At 49.1% G+C, this 20,923-nt stretch overlaps 1 protein-coding gene across 18 annotated transcripts in view; it reads left to right on the top strand.

Annotated features, from left to right (window-relative positions):
• MEGF11 (multiple EGF like domains 11) overlaps positions 1-20,923 on the top strand; it is a 384,547-nt gene that overhangs the window by 310,086 nt on the left and 53,538 nt on the right. For all 18 annotated transcript variants that reach the window (XM_070468652.1, XM_070468653.1, XM_070468651.1 and 15 more), the window contains exon 10: positions 6,787-6,961. In XM_070468652.1, the coding sequence (XP_070324753.1) occupies positions 6,787-6,961 (175 nt within the window). The remainder of the gene's footprint in view (positions 1-6,786; positions 6,962-20,923) is intronic.

The following is a 20,923-nucleotide window of genomic DNA, read 5'->3' as shown; positions in this document are numbered from 1 at the left end:
CCTTCCCTCCAGCCTGCAGGACAGCTCAGGGGAGGACCGGCTGCCCTGGGCCATGGGTGTTGCTGCTGTTTTCAGGCCAGAGAGGCCTCTGCCTTGTAGCCTTGTCTCCGGGACGGCTAGGACTCAGCCTCAGCTCCTCCTCACTTCCAGCTTTTACTTCTCCACACATCACCCAGGAGCCTCTGGTCACTGTAAGCAGAGGCATCTTCGCAAGTGTTACGGCTTAGACAGAATCTGTCCTCAGTCCTTAGTTCCTAGAGCTAAGTGGCTCAGGCAGTGCTGTCTGCAATGGCAGAAGGTTGGAAAGGAAACCATTCCTAGAGCTGAGTGGCTCAGGCAGTGCTGTCTGCAATGGCAGAAGGTTGGAAAGGAAACCATTAGCAGGGGGCCTTGGAGCCAACGGAGCTGACCTGTATATGACTTAAGCATTGATTCACTTATTCATTCAACAAACACTGAGAGCCTGCAGGGCTGACCATGAGAAAAGAAAGTGCTCCGTAACACCTGTCCAGCCCTCAGGAACTTGAGTCTGGAACACACACCCCTCCCCTACACACACACACACGCACACATGCACACACACATGTGCACACACATTGAGCATCTTCTACCGTATTTCTTCAAATACAAGGCAACACCAGTAGCGAGGCTCTGCTTTATTGTATGTACTACTACATCTGAACCATGACATACCATTGACTGCATAGCGCACCCATCAGAGCTATGAAAATGTGGGGCAAAAAGCATCTTAGAAGCAACAAAATTTATCTGGCTGGCCCTGTTGTGTCATGTGCTCGAGCGACTGTGACCAAGGGCTCTGAACAGAAAGCATACTGGTCAGGAAAGTCTTCCTGGAGAAGGTGGCTTCTAGGCTAGGTCTGGAGGGCCCAGTGAGAGCTCCCAGGCTCTAAACACAGGGTTTCCACATGGCTGGTCAGGGGCACTGGACAGCTGCCTCAGACTGTTCCATGGGTGGACGGGCAGCACCAGGAACCCCAGCCACCGACACCCTACCCCCCCCCCCCCCCCCCCCCACCGCAAGCCTGCTCTGCAGGGAAGCCAAGGGAGGTCCATGTCAGGGACAGGAAGCAAGACTGTCACTGAGATCCAATGCAGGAATAGTCCCTGCCTTGGAGATCCAACTAACCCCCAAATTAAAGAGCTATTGTTTCTTCCCGTGCCCGAGCAAGCGTGCCCTGCATAATTTACCCCTCCTCTGAAGGAGTCCTCAATGCATTATTAATCTGAAAGGACTCCCTCTTCGCCGCCGCTAATCTCAGCCCATTCAATATTGATGATTATTTGCTTTACTCTCTTTAACACGTGTCACGTTTCAGGGGTTGGGAGCAGCAGCACTTCTTAGGCGTGGGGGCTCCCGGATGCCTGGCAGCCAAGCCCCCAGGCCGGGTTCCTCCGGGTCTACTTGACCGCCTCCTTTCGGCAGCGTTGTCACAGCGTGGGCTGGCCCCCCTCTGCAGCCTCAGCGCTGCAAGGCGCCTGGCACAGAGCGGACCTTCGGGAAAAAGAACCACTGACTTCATCTTCAACAGCCCATTCCTCTAGGGTGCTTCTGCCCAAGCTCCAACATTTCACTGCTTTCTCCTGGCACACTGCCCCAGTGACTGAGCCCCCAGCACCCACCAAGTTTTTATTTGGTCTAACTCGAAATTTCTCAGCCTTGCCACTATGGAGGTTTTGCCCTGGATAATTCTTTGTCATGGACGGCTGTCCTGTGCATTGAAGGATGTTTAGCAGCATAGATGCCAGTAGCACGACCCCGACCCCCAGTCCTGACACCTGAATGGGGTAGGGAGACACCTGGATGGGGTAGGGAGACACCTGGATGGGGTAGGGAGACACCTGGATGGGGTAGGGAGAGGCAGGACTGCCCAAGCTGGAGAACCTCTGATCCCACTCAACCTCTCTCTTGCTGCACTTGGCTTTGTTCTCAGGGACACAGAGAACAGTTGTCTTCCTCTGTGTGGACACAGGTCACTCCTCTCTTCTCGTGAGCCTTTGTCCCATTCTAGAGCCTTCTCTTGGGATCTAAGAAAAGCAGAGGGATGACTCTAGGACTCCTACTCCTAAGGCAGTTAAGCTGCAGGTTTTGGTGGGTCTGGGACCCCTGGATCCCGGCCTTAGAACTACCTGTGTCTGAGCCAGTGTCCTGATATGTGTACTTTCCCCCTCTGTCTCAGGTTCCCAATCTATCACCTTTCATCAGCCCAGTAAGGGTAAAAGTTTTCTTGTGGTCTTTTCAAGTGAAGCTTCCACTCAGCTCCCCAAAAGATGCAGTGTGGGGTCCTCAGCAGCCTTGCCTCATTGCCCCCCTAGCTTCTGCAAGAGCCCCACCAAGACGGCTTGCAGGGAAAGCCCTGAGCATCTTTCTTAGAGAAACAAAGACCTCCCAACCCCTGACCAAAGAAAACTCTCCTCAACTCGCCCCAGCCTCTTTCTGCTCTGTGCCCTTCTGGAGAGGACGCTTCAAAGAGGTTGAGCCCAAGTGCCCTGGGAAGGAAAAAGTGGCCAGAGAAATTCCCCAATGCTTTATTCCCTTTGTAAACGCTTTGTAGCACACACAAAGCAGCCTCCCTCCTTCATCAAGGAATAACCTTGAGAAAGTGAGCGCCCGTGTGTCAGACCATGTCCATGTCCCTGCCACAATTGGATTGTCATAGACGAATTCCAGCGGCCATGATCGTGGATTACCTTTGAAAGATTTGATTTAGCCAACAGATGCAGTATTGATAGAAATCTCAGAGCAGCCAGGAGGAAAAAAGGCAGAAAATTCCACCCTGAAAAGATTCCTGTATTGTTCAGCTTTCGGCTCCTATTAACTTGTGATTAATCTATGTCTGGGGGAAATGGAGAAAGGTGAGGGTGGGGGGGAAACTGTGCAAGTGAACTGGCATCAGTGTTTGTGACTTTCGCCTGAGCTGAACCAGCAGCCCTTTGCTCACCCTGTGACCCAAGGAAATGGCTCTGCCCCCAGGCAGGGGTGGTGGGGGTGGTGGGGTGGGCAGAGCAGGGGACACCATGGAAGGGGAGTTGTGACGAAGGTGCTGAGAGCATAGTGATGGCAGTTTTCTGAGTCAATGACTGAGTCAGCGGTCGCTCCCCACTCTCTCTCCAAAAGGATTTTTGGAGTTTCTATAATAAGTAACAAGTAATCAAATCAAGAAAATAGAAATTATATTTTTAAACATAGAATTTTAGAGACATGAAAGGGGAGAGAAAAAAAATGATTTCAGATTTGGTTTTGAGCTTTCTGGTTTCTCAGAGTGAAAGGCAAAATTAGTGTTGAGATATACCCCTATGCATCCAAAACACCGGTGGGCTGAGACGGAAAGTAGAAATGCAGGAAGGCTTAGAGGCCAATGTTTGCCAGCTCACTGTTCCTCTAGTATGCTTCTCACAGAGTAGCCTTCACACCAGAGCAAGGACCTGTAACTAGTGAGTCTACTGAAGAGAGGGCAAGAGGGCGCCTGAGACCCTTCAGAATCTTCAGGGCAGGACGGGGCTGATCGTGGCAGCCAATGCTGTCTGCTCACATGCTTGAGTACTTCCAAGCATGTCAGTCTCCATGTCTGTGGATTGAGCCAGGCCCTCTGACCCTAAATCAAAACCTCAGAGGAGGCCCCTGGAAAGTTGGAACTGAGAGAGGCCATGCCTCAGAGCTTTGCTGGAAGTGTTGACGACGGAGAAGAGAGCTCCACAGCTGTCTGGCTGAGAGTCGGGCCCACCAAGGTGGGCTCCCGGCCCCGCGGCAGCTGTGCAGGCCACTATCTCCCCGTACAGTGTGGGGGCCAGGGAACCACGAAGGTCAGGAAGCCTTCAGACATCCATCCTCTGCACACATTCTTTTCTATATATTTGTAATTTTATTGCTTTTTATCTGTTTGTGAATATAATAAATGCTCAGTTTGAGAATACCTAGAAATTTAAAGAAAATCTCAGAGTCCTTCATAATTTCTCAACCCAGAGGTGAGCACAGAAACCATTTTGTTGTAATTGGTTCATTCTTCATCCATGTCTGTTACACACATTTTTCATGTTTTAGATCATGACTGTGTATTGATATACAGTTTGCTTATTTCATTTACCCTTATGTCATATCATTAAATAGGCTGGAAAACATTTGCGTACTTCTCTACCATGCCTTCATATGAATTGTCATAATTCTTTTAACCAGTATCCTGGTGTCAGAGGCAGCATGACACAGTGACTAGGACATGGCCAGACAGACCTGGGTTTGAATTCCAGCTGCCGCTGAGTTATCTTTGTGACCTTGGGCCAGTCATATAACCTCCAAGTGCCATCTGAAAAATAGAGGCACTGATGCCTAACTCACAGGCTTACTTGAAGATTAGAAATATAGGTGTAAAGTGTCTGGTATTTTAATAGCCTAGTCACATATTATTTATTATTATTTAAATTACTTCAATTTTCCACTGATATAAATAATGCTTCGGGGAACATCTCCATGCATAAATCTTTCTCCACAACTGTGATCATTTCCTTAGGATAGATTCTTAGAAATGGAATTACAAGACCAAAGGGTCTGAATATTTTTAGGACTCCTGATACACAACCCCAAATTGTTTTCTAGAAACCTTTACCAGCATTGAGTATTGTCCATTTAAAATAATAATAATAAAGAAACTTTACCTTTTCGATAGAGAAAACATGATATCCAGCTGTTGTTTTGACTTGAACAATTAATTAATGAAACTAAACATTTTCCAAAATGATTTTTAGCTACTTGTACTTACCATTCAGGAACTGTCTGCTCCTGTCCATCCCTCATTTTCCATGAGAAAATCAGAGCTCCCAGAGGAGAATTGGCTTGGCTGAGCTTCACACAATTAGTTTGTTCATTAATTCATTTGCCAAATACGTATTAAGTATCTTCCCGGTGCCAGGGACACTGCTGGCCACTGGGGTAAGATGCAGAAGTGAAAGAGACAGACACCACCCCCCACCAGGGAGCTGCCACCTGGTGGGGAGACAGATGATAAACAAGTCAGCGGAGAGAAAATAATTACTTGTAGTAAAAGTGCTATTCATTCCCGAGTTCTTAATTGGGCAGTGCATATGAGCCTGGCACTGGGGATCCACCAACGCCCCAGGGAGATGAGGCCCATAACCTATGTGGAACTTAGCAGAACCGAGATCTGTAGGTACGCTCCTCCTGCCAGCCCAGAGTGCGCCTTTCAACCACAACCCTTGGACTGGACTCCATAGCAGGGAGGCTGATGACACCGGAAATCCAAAAGTCTTGTCTGTACCATCCAGCATCTTCTCCACAGTGTCAGTCGGGGTTCTCCCCCACAGAAGCAGATGCCAAATGCAAGAGGTTTTACTAGGAACACAGCCGTGAGGGAAAATGGGGAAGGAGCTAGGGAGGCTAGAAAAGCATCGACTATAAGGCAGATCTGACCTGTGTGAAGGAAACAGAGGAGGAAGGAAGGCTAGATGCAAAGTCTTAAACTGAAGCACAGTTCAAAGAAAGTTTCACATGATGGGGAGTCTTTCAGCCAAATTGCCCATCAGAGGAGTCCCAGACTTCCCAGGAATATGTCGACCTTAATATAATACCGCTGTGCTCTAACTGAGAGGAGCCTGGGGGGAATGTGACTGCGGAGAAAACAAAGCCTCCTGCTTTGTTCTCTGTGGATTTGTATTGTAAAGAGCACTTGTTTGAGAGTCAGGAGACCTGTGTCCAATCCTGATTTTGCAATTCCTTGCAATGTGACTTTAGGTAGATTATCTGGATTTCAGACACAGTAGGTGGGAACATCAGTCAATTACACTCCCCACAGAAACTCTAAGAAGAAGATGGTCACCACACTCAGCATCTCCTCTAACGTGAATGCATATTGGCTATTGGATCAGACTCTCCCAGCCGGAGGTTGCCCATCTCTCTAGAGGTTTCCAGGCAGCCGTTACCTCTAGTCAAGGGTTCTTTCTCTGGCCTAGCCAGACCAGGGATGGAGATGATCTTGCTCAGTCTTAAAGAGCCCTAGCAGTGCATGAATGGAGGGTGTCCTCTCCAACACAGACTTTGCCAGAGAGGGGAGGCTACATCTGCCGAGAGGTTCCATTTTAACTCAGCAAATGCTCAGTAAGCACCTACATTATACAGACCCACTGGGCCTCAGTGCAGCCCCCAGTGTCTGCCCACACACGGGGCATCTGCTTTGGGTGCAGAGTGGGTGAAGCTCTGAACCTCACAGTACACAAGGGAAGGACCTGCAAAGGCCGCCTCCTGCTTTGGTCTCTGTATTTGTATTATAAAGAGCACTTGTTTGGGAGTCAGGAGACCTATGTCTAATCCTGATTTTGCATTTCCTAGCAGTGTAACTTTAGGCAAACTTTCTAACAATTATGAGCCTCCGTTTCTTGGGCTTATAAGACCATGTAACCTTGGCATGTTCTGACAAATAAACAAAACATTAAGCTAGAAATTTTTTTTAAAAAAAGCAAAAGGGACTTTCCTCAGGGTTCAGTGGCTAAAACTCCATGCTCCCAATGCAGGGGGCCCAGGTTTGATCCTTGGTCAGGGATCTAGATCCCACAAGGTGCAACTAAAGATCCTGCATGCTGCAGCTAAGACAAAGTGCAGCCAAATAAATAATAAAAAATAAAATAAAAACATTAAGCAGTTTAACATCAGAGGCGCTTCGATCCTGCACCAAGGGCAGACCAGAGTTGGGGTGGGCAGAGGGTGGGACATGGCCGCATTCCTGACCAGACTGTCCTCTCATCCTTCTCTCATCTATTCAGCTGCCACCCGGTGACTGGAGCTTGCACCTGCCAGCCGGGGTGGTCTGGCTACCACTGCAATGAGTCCTGCCCCGTTGGCTACTATGGTGACGGCTGCCAGCTGCCTTGCACCTGTCAGAACGGTGCCGACTGCCACAGCATCACAGGGAGCTGCACTTGTGCCCCGGGCTTCATGGTAAGATGGGAGGGGGCTCCCCTGGCCTCTCTGCCCACCCCTGCCCCCACAGAGGAGAGGGGCCAGCTTCTCCCACTTCTGGGTGGAATCAGGGAGTGCGGCCCTGTGCCCAGGGATGAAGAATGAATGAGTGTCTCCATGGGCCACTCAGAGGCTATGACCAGACAGCTGCCATGGCTGTTCTCCAAGGCCAGTTCTGCTGAGGTTTGTAACTACAAAGTGTAATGGAAGGAAGGTGTCTTTCCATTGTCTCCTCACCCTGAAACACCAGTTGTCTCCTTTGGACCCAGCTCCTGCCTGTCCATATCCTATGTACATAATATTTTTCCATCCTAATAACCACAGAGCACATAATAACCACAAGAGTTTGTATTTTGCTTTATTTCACCCACGTTTGCTGCTGGGGCTTCTTGATTATCCATTTTCAGTGGTTGCATAACACAGCAGGAGTTGATGGACCCCCGGGATCCTCAGCCATTCCTTTAGTGCTGAATACTGAGTTGTTTCCAAAGTTCACAACACATGTGCACTGAGCATCTTCCTACCAAAGGCTTTTCCCCTCCTGTTGAATTATTTCCTTAGGGTGACTTCCCAGGGTCAGTGGGCATAGTATATTTATGGCTCTTGATGGATGTTGCCATATTATTCTCCTCAAGGGTTATATAAATCTATACTGCCACTGGTCGTGTATGCATGTGCTTATTTCAAAACAACTCTGCTGACATTCTTTTCTTGTTTTAATTTTTGCTAATTATATAGCTAGAAAATGGCTCCTCAATATTGCTCTAATTTGCATTTCTCTGATTACTAGGGAGAGTAAAACCTTTTCCCTATGTGTTTGTTTACTATTTGTATTTCCTCATGAATTATGCTGGCCTTTTTGAAGTTTGATTCCAGGGAACTTGACATTGCAAGTGGAATCCTATTCAAAGGTGGTGCATGCCCAGTGAGTGTGAGAACCCAAACATTCAGGGGACCCCCGTGGTCATATTTTTGTGTCATAGGAAGTGGTTTGTGTAGTGCAAAGTCAGGCCTTTGGAACCAGTCCAGGGTCACATCTTGGCCGTCCTACTCACCAAATGTGTGACCTGGGGTCAGTGGGTTAACCTCTCTCAGGATCAGTTTCCTGACCTGTGGAATGGGACACCTGCCTTGCAATGCTGCTGTTAGGTGTAGAAACGGGCTATGTGGAGTACCTTCGCTCAGTGCTTCTTAGACCTTAGTGAGCTCAGGAACCACCCGTGGACCTTGTTAAGTGTAGGTTCTGATGCAGTAGAACCGAGGAATGGCCTGCGGTTCTGCATTTCTAACATGCTCCCAGGTGATGCCAGTGCTGCTTTGAGTAGGAAGGGGATGGTGCTCAATTGGGGCTGCCCACTGTAATCACCTGGGGAGCTTTACAAATACTGATGCCTGGGCTGCCCTCCTGGAGATGCTGATACATTTGGTCTGGATGTGGTCTGGTTGAAGCCAGTGCACTGCCAAGGTGATCCAAAGGCCTGCAAGGAAGCTCTTGTGATGATGTGAGAGTGCAGCTTTGCCTGTGGCGCTGTCTTTTGTGGGCAGGATTCCCCTGGACTATAGAACAAAGTTCTGTTTAGCAGCCCCCTTCTTTTCCCCAAGGCAGGTAAGACTAGATGAAAATGATTCCAGTGACATCTTCAGAAGAGAAAGAGATCTGTCCTTCTGCAGGTTTCCTCTTTCATTTACCTTTATTGGTGTGAGCTTGTTTCACAGTTCAGTTCAGTCACTCAGTTGTGTCTGACTCTTTGAGACCCCATGAACTACAGCACTCCAGGCCTTCCTGTCCATCACCAACTCCCGGAGTTTACTCAGACTTATGTCCATTGAGTCAGTGATGCCATCCAACCGTCTCATCCTCTGTTGTCCCCTTCTCCTCCCATCTTCCATCTTTCCTAGCATCAGGGTCTTTTCAAATGAGTCAGTTCTTTGCATCAGGTGGCCAAAGTATTGGAGTTTCAGCTTCAGCATCAGTCCTTCCAATGAACACCCAGGACTGATCTCCTTTAGGATGGACTGGTTGGATCTCCTTACAGTCCAAGGGACTCTCAAGAGTCTTCTCCAGCACCACAGTTCAAAAGCATCAATTCTTCGGAGCTCAGTTTTTGTTATAGTTCAACACTCATGTCCATACATGACTACTAGAAAAACCGTAGCCTTGACTAAACGGACCTTTGCTGGCAAAGTAACATCTTTGCTTTTTAATATGCTGTCAGGGTTGGTCATAACTTTCCTCCCAAGGAGTAAGCGTCTTTTAATTCCATGGCTGTAGTCACCATCTGCAGTGATTTTGGAGCCCAAAAAAGTAAAGTCTGCCCCAGTTTCCACTGTTTTTGCACCTATTTTTTTCACAACTTCCATAGAAAAATGGAGTGCTCCAGGTTTGGGGTTTGAGAATGGTTGTTTGGGATTAAAAGTCTCACCTGGGTGAGTGATCAGGTGACTGAAGTTGGAGTGAAGTGACTGCAGCAGACTGCAGAGGACCTGCAGACCCAGTCCCGGCTCAACTACCAGGGCAGTTCTAGATTTTGGGCAAGTGGCTGCCCCCCTCAAGGTCCTAGCTCATCATCTGCAAACAGTGAGTGTGTGGGGGTGGGGGATGAACGCCCCCAGGTCAGGGCTCCAGCAGTTTGGAGGCCAGCCTACTGTCTCTCTTGCTTTCATCTGGGATTAAAATAACAGACTGCCCTTGAACTTTGGGAGACTTGGCACTTGTAGGAATCATCTCTATGTGGAGTCCCACCTGCCTGGGGCTCAGGGCTGAGACAAATTGTGAGCCAAGGAGCCCTGCTGACATCCCGTGGATTTCCATCCATCTCCTCCTGTCCAGCCTCACTGTACCTGCAAAGGCTCTTCCAGGGCCCTGTCGGGGGATGAGCAGGAGCTGCTCCACGTGATTATAAAAGTCAGTTGCTCTCATCCAGCATGACTCATTCCTGCACACACCAGGTTCCCAGAGGGGGGGAAACCAAACTGTTTCCCTCACCCCAGCTTCTGAATCAATCCAGTTTCCTGCAATCAGTCAGCTCTGGTCAGGGTCGGGGATCAGGGTAATTAGTTGAACAGACTTGGCTGAGACCCTCCCTGAAACATCCCACAGTCAATGATAATTAGCAATGCCTATATTTGTTGTTTGGTTTGTGAATTTATGCACCTGCCTTTTTCCTTGAAAGAGTTTTAGGATGGGCAATTAATTTGAGACTCATTCAGTTCAGTTCAGTCACTCAGTTGTGTCCAACTCTTTGTGACCCCATGGGCTGCAGCACACCAGGCTTCCCTGTCCATCACCAACTCCCGGAGCCTGCTCAAACTCATGTCCATCGAGTCGGTGATGTCATCCAACCATCTCATCCTCTGTCATCCCCTTCTCCTCCCACCTTCAGTCTTTCCCAGCATCAGGGTATTTTCAAATGAGTCAGCTCTTCGCATCAGGTGGCCAAAGTATTGGAGTTTCAGCTTCAGCATCAGTCCTTCCAATCAATATTCAGGACTGATTTCCTCTAGGATGGACTGGTTGAATCTCCTTGAAGTCCAAGGGACTCTCAAGAGTCTTCTCCAACACCACAGTTCAAAAGCATCAATTCTTCAGCACTTAGCTTTCTTTATAGTCCAACTCTCACATCTATACCTGACTACTGGAGAAACCATAGCTTTGACCAGATGGACCTTTGTCGGCAAAGTAATGTCTCTGCTTTTTAGTATGCTGTCTAGGTTGGTCATAGCTTTTCTTCCAGGGATCAAGCGTTTTTTAATTTCATGGCTACAGTCACCATCTGCAGTGATTTTGGAACCCCAAAAAATAAAGTCTGTCACTGTTTCCATTGTTTCCCCATCTATTTACCATGAAGGGATGGGACCAGATGCCTTGATCTTAGTTTTCTGGATGTTGAGTTTTAAGCCAAATTTTTCACTCTCCTCTTTCACTTTCATCATGAGGCTCTTTAGTTCTTCACTTTCTGCCGTAAGGGTTGTGTCATCTGCATAGCTGAGGTTACTGATATTTCTCCTGGCAATCTTGATTCTGGCTTGTGCTTCATCCAGCCTGGCATTTTGCATGATGAGACTCATTTAAAAAGCCTTTTTCTGAGAGTTGGGAGACATTGAGCCTTGGCTCAGTAACCTTGGGCATGTTGCTTTACCTTGCTGGGCCTCAGTTTCCTTATCTGCTGGGCCTCAGTGTCCTCATCTGCAAGGTGAGAGTTGCATTAGTCCTGTCTGTTAGGTGTGAGTAGCCAGCAGGGCAGTGGGTGTGAGGCTGTATCCTCAGCTGTCCTCTCACACCAGAGCTCCTCTTGCCAAGGGAGGATGTTGGAATCTGTTTGTGAAGGCAGAGTCTCTGAGGGCTAAGAATGGCCTCAGGTTCATCATAAACATGAGGGGTGAGGAGTACTGAACCACCTCTGGGAGCCCAGTGACATGCCTGATCCAGCCAGGTGCTCCCCACGCTTTGAGGTCATAAGAATATGGGGCAGAAAAAACAAGCCCATCTAGCACTTGGGGTGTTCTTGTCCTCACACTCTTCCTCCTTCCTTCCTAGAACACTGGATATTTTCTCTGCCAAGAACTTGAGGAGTTGCTGGGTGTGTGGATGCCCATCCAGCCTTCTCAGAGCTTGTGCAATAATAGTCATAGTCACACTAGCAGCAAACACTTACTGAGTACCCGCCACATGCTTCATCTCTGTTCCTCACAAGCACCCTACAGAAGTGCACTTTCACATTCTTCAGCTTGAGAATGAGCTGAAGTTCAAACAGGATGTGTGACTTGTGCAGGATCACAACGCTTGCAGTGGTGGGAGCACCACAACTCTCCTCTGTTAGATGACGGACTTTGATTGATGGGTCACCATGGAACTACGCAAATTTGGGTTCAAATCTTGGCGCGCCAATCCCTACTGTTCCTATTAGTAGGTCACTTATCCTGCCTACGTCTGAATTTCCTCAACTATTCAGAGGAGAGTGAGAATCTTCAAATGGAAAGTTCATGGCTTAGTGCCTAAAACACAGTAGAGGCCCAGTAATTATTGGTGAACTATGAGAGTGTAGGGAAACATTGCTTCCCTCAAGCCCAGCACTCCCTTCCAAGCAGAATGTCAGGATGAGTTATGCCCAGGCATTCTCAATGCAACAGAGCCATACATATGCACAGCTGCTGTCCCAAGCAGGTCCGCTCAAGCACCTGTGGGTTACCCTGAATGGTCAGTCTCAGGATGCGCTGCAGCATGGACATACATTTCAATGCATAGGGAAATGAACATAGGGATGGAAGTGGGCAGAGAGTCTGGGCATTTTCCATGTTAGCTTGGCAGCAGCACTGAAATCACTTGGGGTGTGAATTGCCGTACTGCATTGAGGCTGCAGAGTGAGAGGAAAGAGCCCTGGGCTGAAAGGCAAGAAACCAAGTTTCTAGCTCTGGTTCTTCTCACTTTGGAAGCTTCCATTTCTCAGCTGTAAGATGGAAGTGAAGTTTTCTACCCAACAGAAACCATGGTGTAGGAGCTTATCGTTAAAATGGCAGTGTTTAAAGTTGGGTGTGGTGTTGGTTCAGCACCTTGGACAGTCCCCGTGAGCTGTTCCTGCTTTATTGGAACCGGGGGTCTTTACCCAGCCAGAGCACCTGGGGGGATGGGGGTGGGGGAATGTAGAATGAGGGTCACAGGTCAGGGGCCTCACGGTGGCAGAGTCCTGGGACTGTCCAAGTGAGGGATGGTTCACCAAGTGAGGGGAGTCTCTCTGAATGGTCGTTGAGGGGACTAAGTGGAGGTTTCCATCCACTTGGACGTTGGGGGTCTCATCACCCCCTCCATGGCTTCTCATCACCCACCAAACCTCAGTCCTTGTAAGTTACCCTTAAAACTAGTTGGCTCACCCTGACCTCGTCTCCTGCTCCTTGCCACAAACCTGCACTGTGGGACACACATTCACTTTTCCCCAAACAGTGTCTGCTTCAGGACTCCACCTATGCCATTTTTTCAAGCTTTTCCCTCTTCCTGGGACACCCTCCCCCACTGTCCTTATCTCAGTCTGTGAAAATCCTTCTCAGCCTCTCAGGCTAAAGTCAAAGGCTGCCTTTTCCACAAGGTGTTACCTGAATATTCCTCACTTTAGAATTAACCCTTCCATCTCCTCTGTTCCCACAGCATGTGGCTCAGAGTCTGAATCCCTCCAGCCTCCTACTGCCTTCCCCAGTGCCTGCCACATGAATATCTTGCTCAGTACACTTTGAAATGAATACAAATCTTGGGAAGAGTGATGAAATGCCCGTAGCAGAAATTCCAGAACTGACCTTTATAGGAAGGAAATTCATGGCATTTCCAAAGGGGCTTGCCAGCAGGGTGGGAGCTTAAGTCTACCCATGGGCTTCTCTGCACATCAGATAAACAGGCAGCTGCAGGGGGCCTGGAGCAGCTAGCCCCCAATATCAATTCCAGGTTCGCTGGGCAAATGATGTAAGTTTCTACCTCAGCAATACTGTAGAGTGGTGTTACTCAGAAATGCTGGAGGGAGAGTCTCTGCCTTCAAATAGCAGCTTTGCTGAATATTAGTTGTGTGACCTTGGGCAACATACAACCTTTCCATGCCTCTGTTTTCTCGTATGTGAAAGGGTAATAATAATAAAGTCCAGGGAGTTACTGGGCTGATTAAATTAATTCATACATATAAAATAACTAGAATACCTGGCATATTAGTCATCCTTCAACAAGTATTAGCTATTTTCATCACCACTGTTGTGGATGCTGCCACTGCTATATTTGTTGTTATTTATCCAAAGGGGTCCCCCACCTGAAGAGGTTGACTGGTCCTGGCCAGAGTCCCCTGTTGGGGGGTGCAGGTGGAAATGGAAGTGAGAGGAAGAGCAGAGCTGAAACTTCCTCCCGGCTGGGAGCAGCAGGGTTCCCAAGGGCTCCAGGGTTCCCAGGGACAGCTGCAGAACCAAGAATAGACTTTCTCATCACAGCGGGGAGAAGACCGGCTCCTCAGCCCCTCCATGCTCCTCTGTTGACCAGCTTTCCTTAATTAAGGCCTCACCTAGGTGGCCAGCCTGATGAAGCCTTCTCCGCTGCTCTAAAACTAATTGCTGCCACGTTGGTGCCTGGAGTGAGCAGCCTGTGAGGTCACTGCCAGAGCTACAAAGACTTGATTTCCCAGACCTCCTCCCCCCATCGAACCCGTGTGGCTGGGAGATAAGGGACCTTCTGGTCATTCCTCACACAGATGGTCCGTTTCAGCTCAGGCTATAATGGGGACAGGGAGTGTGGGAGGGGGGGAGGGGGGCCTGGTGTCCCCTCCCCTGGGACCCAAGGCCTATATTTCTCCCCTGGATGACAGAATTTCTATTACCTTAAAGGGCTCATCTATTTATGCTGCAATTTTTTGAAGCCCTGTCTGCCGTTATTGAACCTTGCATGCTGGCAAGGGGAATGGGCACTCCATCACCCAAATGAACAAACTCGTTTCCCCATTTTTCTCCCCTTTCTCTGTGCTGTCGGTCGGTCATATGCAAACCTCAGCCACTCAGGCTGGTGAAGGAGCAGGGGGGTGAGAATTACAAAAATCCAGATCAGCAGAGCAGTGATTGAATTTTCCTCTGAGGTTTCCTATGTCCTTTAAAGACGTCACCATCCCCCGCCCCCCCGCGCACGGCCCCCACCAGCTGGGTGAAGTGCGTGTCTGCCTCTTGTATGACTCCTGAGCTGAAACTAGGGGGCAAGGGCAGCTATGGGGCCAGAAAAGAAGGTTGACTGAAAATTAGAGCTGGGTGACATGTGTATAATGTGTGTGCATTTCCTGTTGTAATTGTTTTGTTCTTCGCAGACGGAGGTCTCTAGATGATTAGCCCTATGCCTAGGAAACTAGCTTCTCATCCCCTGCCCCTTACTGTTGACTAGCTTCCTAATTTCTACCCTAAAAGGTTTTCCTGGATGCTGAGCTGGGGATGAAGAATTTACCCTCTAGCTGCCATGTGTATGTGAGCAGAAGAGCACAGGGGAATAGTAGAATGATCCAAAAATATAAACATACACACACACATATGGTCCAGTACTCAAACCCTAGCTCCATAGTCATCTGCTGAGTGGCCTTGGCCCTGTTATTTATGCTTCTCAAGCCTTAGTTTTTTCATCTATAAAACAAGGGAAATAATGGTATTATGTTCTAGAATTATTTTTAGGATTGAATTAGATAAGACATGCATGATGTTTAGGGGAAAGCCTGGCGGGTACTGAATGTTCAATAAGTAGTTGTTGAGGTTCCTTCTCTTTACTGGAGGCAAAGGGCATGGACTGTGGGGTCAGACAGGTCTGGATTGGAATCACAAGTCTGCTGCTCAGTATCTTTGTGACCTTAGGCAACATACTCAGCCTCTCTGAGCCCCAGCTTCCCATCTCTTAAATAGGTTAAACACACCTACCCTTCCTGGTCCATGTGAGCACAAAACAGGAAGTAGCCTTCATAGTGGCAGAGTTGAAAGAACGCTCAGTGCTTCCCTAGTGCACCCTCTTATTTTACAAAGGAGGCAACTAAGGCCCAGACAGGGCACGTGACTTATCTTAGGTCACACAGCAAATCACTGGCGGACCTGGGATGTGAAGCAAGTGACATAGCTCCCAATCCTATGCTTTTTCCGCCTTCGCCTCTATCTCATGAGTTTGCTGTCCCCAAATCAGCAGACACCTACTGATTTCTCCCAGGGCAGGGAGGGATGGGGGTGTCGCCAGCATGTTAAATCATGTTGGCAATTAATCCACAGAGCAAAATAGAGAAAGCTAGTTTTATGTCATAAAGGCTGAGTCCAACCTTCCCCCTCTGGGACTCCATGGTTTGTGGCCTTATTAGGGAAAACTGCTGACTCTTCTGTTCTAAAAAAATAAACGGTCCCCATGTCACAGCACCTTATCCCTGCCGTGCTCCTCATGTCTTCATCACTGCCCTAGGACTGTGGTCCGGACCTGGGACTTGGGCCTCAGGCCTGCTGCCTGCAACTCTCTCAGTGCAGTAGAAGCTATTGGGGCGGTCTGAGGCGTCCCTGAACAGGCCTTAAACACTCCCAGTTTTCCTTTTGTCCAAGTCTCTGGAGAAGGGAATGGCTACCCACTTCTTGCCTGGAGAATTCCATGGACAGAGGATCCCGGCAGGCTACAGTCCATAGGATTGCAAAGAATCAGACATGACTAAGCAACTAACACTTCCACTTCTGACGGGGTTGAGGTTTCTTCCCCTGCCAGCTCCCACTCCTGGCCACCCCGCAGACTCCGGAGAGTGGGTGTGGCTGGGCCATGAGTCAGAGGAGCTTCCCCGAAAGGTCTGGAGGAAGTGGATGGCCAGGTGGGGTGATAGTGGCCCACATTTGGAGCACTGAGGAAGTGTGGCGGGCCCAGGCCAGGCTCTCTTGTTTTTCATACATCATTTTATTTAATCTTTACAGCAACCCTATAGGTAGGGGATGTTAGGATCCCCATTTTGCAGATGAAAAAACTGAGTCTCAGAGAGCTGAAGCAACTTTTCTAGTTGGTCAGAGGCCTCCAGGAGTTGAGTCTATAACTGTTTGAACTCAGAACCTGCACTTTGAACCGCAACGGAAAGTTATCTGGAGAGGAGAGGGCTATGGATCTGTGGTAACTAATTAGCTTTGATGCGTCCTCAGGCCTTTTCCCAGGATGTGGGACAAGCCCAGCCACTTTATTTCTTAGCTGGGGCCTAGTGACTTCCTGCCCTTTGTCGTCAAGGGCAAATGGCTGGCACCTTCAGTACCCCTCCCTTCCTGTGGGGCAGCACTTTACAGTTTACCCAGCTAGCTGTCCCACCTAAGCTTTTAATCCTCACGGCTCTCCTGTGCGGAAAGCAAGGCCAGTATGGTGGGCTGTATCTCACGGATGAGGAAACCCAAGTTCAGAGCAGTTATGAGACCTGGCCTGTGAGAACCTCGAGCTGGGCCTAGAACCCAGGCTCATGGCTCTAAGGCCAGGCTCGCCTCAGGACAGTGGTGCGGGAAGGGGGAAGTCAGTGCTGAGCGGAGACCAACGGGGGCTGAGACCTGGCTCCCAGCCTGGCTCCACCTCCTTGCTGTTTGGCTCTTCCCAAGGACCTTAACATCTCTGTGCCTTAACTTCGTCTTCCGCAAACTGGAGCACAAAGCCTGTGCCTGGTGTCCTTGGTCTGGGGTAAATCTGAGATGAGACACATTGTTGAGAAGGCTGGAAGCAATCCAGAAGTGAAAGTGAAAGTCACTCAGTCCTGTCTGACTCTTTGCAACCCCATGGCCTGTATCCATGGAATTCTCCAGGCCAGAATACTGGAGTGCCTTTTCCTTCTCCAGCAGATCTTCCTGACCCAGGAATCCAACCAGGGGAACTTCCCAACCCAGGGATCAGGGATTGAACCTAGATCTCCCACACTGCGGATGGATTCTTTACCAGCTGAGCCACAGGAGAAGCCCAAGAATACTGGAGTGGGTAGCCTATCCCTTCTACAGCGGATCTTCCTGACCCAGGAATCGAACCAGGATCGCCTGCATTGCAGGCAGATTCTTTACCAGTTGAGCTGTGAGGGAAGCCCACACTAACACCCTCCCTAAGCCTTCGGGTCTGGAACAAAGGAGAAGCCACTCCCCTCCTGCTTCCCCTGCTCTGAAGCTCCAAAGCCCCACCCAGCCTGGCCGCTCCCCAGCCATCTCCTCGCTAAGTCGTTTAGCACCAATAATCCATCTGCAGGAGTAATTATGGACCCCAGGAGGGGAAGGGATTCCTGCCAGAGATGTGATTATGTCTGGAAAATGAAAGATGTGGAAAAAAATGTCTTGAATAAATTACTTTAAGGTGGGGCTAATAGACTAATATTGGGAGTAAATGAAAAACAAAACTCAAAAGTTCTCTCCAAAAACACTACTAAATAATTGTTCTCTCGTCTCCTAAAAGTTCTGAGTATGAATTCCCTGAGACAGGCCCAGGGGAGTGAGTCCCCAGCGTCTCTGCCTTTGACAAAGATGGCCCGGGGGAGCAGGGGCATAGGGAAAGCAAAGGAGAGAGTGGGCGCTGAGCAGGCTGGGCCCGGCCAGGTGAGCACCGCGGCTCAGCCCGGCAGGACGGAGTCACAGTCCGGAGCAGGGCTGTGACAGCAAGTGCGGTGCCTGACCTTCACCCGCTGTGTGGGGGGACGGTGACATCACAGTCTAGGGACCCAGCACGCCGTAGGTGTCCGCTAGATGCTGGTTCCCATCACTCCCGTGGTCCTTCAGTGGAGGCTGCTAGCCGAGTAGGGAAAGCATGGGCTCTGAGTCAGGGAACCTGGGTCTGAATCTCAGCCCTGATGCTCGCCAACTGGGTCACCTGCTCGCCAGCAGGACCAGCTCTTGAGCCTCCCTCTGCTCACCCCATGCATAGAGCACCTTCTAGGATGGTATGAGGGTGAAACAGGGCAAGCAATACCAAAGTGGCACAGAGCAGGTAAATCTTGCATTTCTTTTTTTTAATCAATTAACTTTTATTTTTAGCTGTGCTGGGTCTTGGTTGCTACACGCAGATTTTCCCTGCTTGCGGTGTGAGAGCTTCTCATTGTAGCAGCTCCTCTTGTGGAGCACAGGCTCTAGGCATGCAGGCGCAGTAGTTGCGGTACTTGAGCGTAGCAGTTCCTCGGCACGTACAATCTTCCCGGACCGGGGATGCAACCCATGTCCCCTGCATTGGCAGGCAGAGTTTCAACCACTGGACCACCAGGGAAGCCCAATCTTAAGTTTCTTTCCTCCCATTTGCAGTGGGCTTAGGGTTCATATTCAGCTGCATGTAACAATCAAAATGCCTAGAGCTTTTATACCAATTCCTCTGGGCCAGGCACTATCCTAAGAACACTATGTGTGTTAATTTACTTAATCATCACCCCTACCCTCAGAAGAAAGTACTATTGTAATCCCATTTTTGCAGATAGGGAAACTGAGACACAGGCTGGTGAATGACTTGCAAAAAGTTTGTTCATTTTACCCCCAATAATGCTGAAAAAAAGAAGTTGCCCAAGGTCCCAGAAGTGTCAGAGCCAGAACCTGAACTTAGTAAAGTTCCAGAGCCCACTGGCTTGATCAGCCTTCTGCCACTGATCTGCCTCTCCTGTGGGCAAAGCCAGAGTCACTGTCACTACCCCTCGCTAGGAGGGAACCTGAACCAGGGCCACAGGCTGCTCCAGCCACGCGAGCCCAGTTAGGAAGCGGCGTCAGACTCTAGGGCAGGGCTCCCCTGGCGGCTCCGTGGTAAAGAATCCCCCTGCCAGTGCAGAAGACATGGATTTGATCCTGAAGATCCCACATGCATCAGGGCCACTAAACCCACGAGCCACAGCTATTGAGCCAGTGCTCTGGAGCCCGTGCACACCTACTGAAACCCAGGTGCCCTAGAGCCTGTGCTCCACAACAAGAAAAGTTGCAATGAGAAGCAAACCCATGCACCGCAGCTAGAGAGTAGCCCCTGCTCACTGCAGCCAGAGAAAACTTGCGTGCAGCAACAAAGACCCAGCATAGCCAAAAATAAGCAAATAGATAAATGATTTTGAAAAAAGCCACTATAGGGCAACCAGGCATCTGTCAAGGAGCTGAGCGGAAGTGTTAATTTCCCAGGCGATGGTGTGGATGGAGCACCCAGTCATCACCATGACACTCATCTGTTTCACAGTTCTTCCACTACAACACACTCTCGCATCCATCACCACAGGTGTCCCCTCAGCCCTCTGAGGTTAAATGCCACTGTTGCCATTTTACACACAAGGACACAGTCATGCAAGGTTACATAGCTCTGAGCATCTCAGCTCTCAAACCCAAGACCCAGCCACTCCCCAGACAAATGCTGCCAGGATGAACCTCTCCTGCCCTGTCTCCCTCTGAGGCCTCACTGCCTTCTTTTCCCTCTGGCCTTAACCCCAGACAGCCTCTGCCCAAAGCTGGAAGCCACCTATCCCTTCCTGCAAAGAGGTCTAAACTGAGCTCCCATCAAACCCGCCTCCCTGAGGCCTCAAGTTCTTAAAAGAGGAGCACATCCCAGACCCATGTTATGTGTAGTGGTGAATTCTATGAGAACTTGTCTGAGACACCTCCGGGGCCCAGAAAAATCCAGAGGAAAGCAGCGTTATAAAGACTTGAATAATTTATAGAGTTGGGGGATGGAAAGGACGGACAGCATGTGCACACGTGTGTGCTAAGTAGCTTCAGCCGTGTCCAACTCTTTGTGACACGGTGGACTGTAGCCCGCCAGGCTCCTCCCTCCATGGGATTCTCCAGGCAAGAACACTGGAGTGTGGTTGCCATGCCCTCCTCCAGAGAATCTTCCCCACCCAGGGAATGAACAGTAGAGGCACCCTTTCCCACCTCCATTTCTTTTTGTTCACCAGTAGAAGCCTCTCAGGCTTCAGCTTTACCTTTCTTGCATGCATTCTGTAACTTTTAAAAAATTGCTTCCACAATCAATAAGCCATGGGATTTTGCCTGAGCCTGGACTCTCAACCTCTCTTCAACAGAAGCGAGTAGACCAGATTTCTGCCTTCAGGGGAGGGGTATTCCAAAAATAGGTTGGAACACTGAGGCACTTGCCTGCTCTTGGGGACCTGCCTTTGTCTAGTTTTTAAATTTTAAAAAACCTTTATTGAAGTATAGTTGACTTATAATGTTGTGTTAATTTCTGCTTATAGCAAAGTGACTCAGTTGTACACATACATATGTGTGTGTGTATATTTTTTTCATATTCTTTTCCATTATGGTTTACATAGGATAGTGAATGTAGTTTCCTGTGCTGTACAGTGGGACCTTGTTGTTTATCCATCCTACATATAATAGTTGGCATCTGCTGTTCCCAAACTCCCAATCCTTCCTTCCCTTACCCCGCCCCCTTGACAACCACAAAGGGGTTCTCTCTGTTCTCTCTGTCATTGAGTCTGTTTTTGCTTCATAGAAACATTCATTTGTGTCATA

Source organism: Odocoileus virginianus, chromosome 6 (genome assembly GCF_023699985.2).
Source record: "Odocoileus virginianus isolate 20LAN1187 ecotype Illinois chromosome 6, Ovbor_1.2, whole genome shotgun sequence".
NCBI lineage: Eukaryota > Metazoa > Chordata > Mammalia > Artiodactyla > Cervidae > Odocoileus > Odocoileus virginianus.
This window is presented reverse-complemented; position numbering and strand designations above follow the sequence as displayed.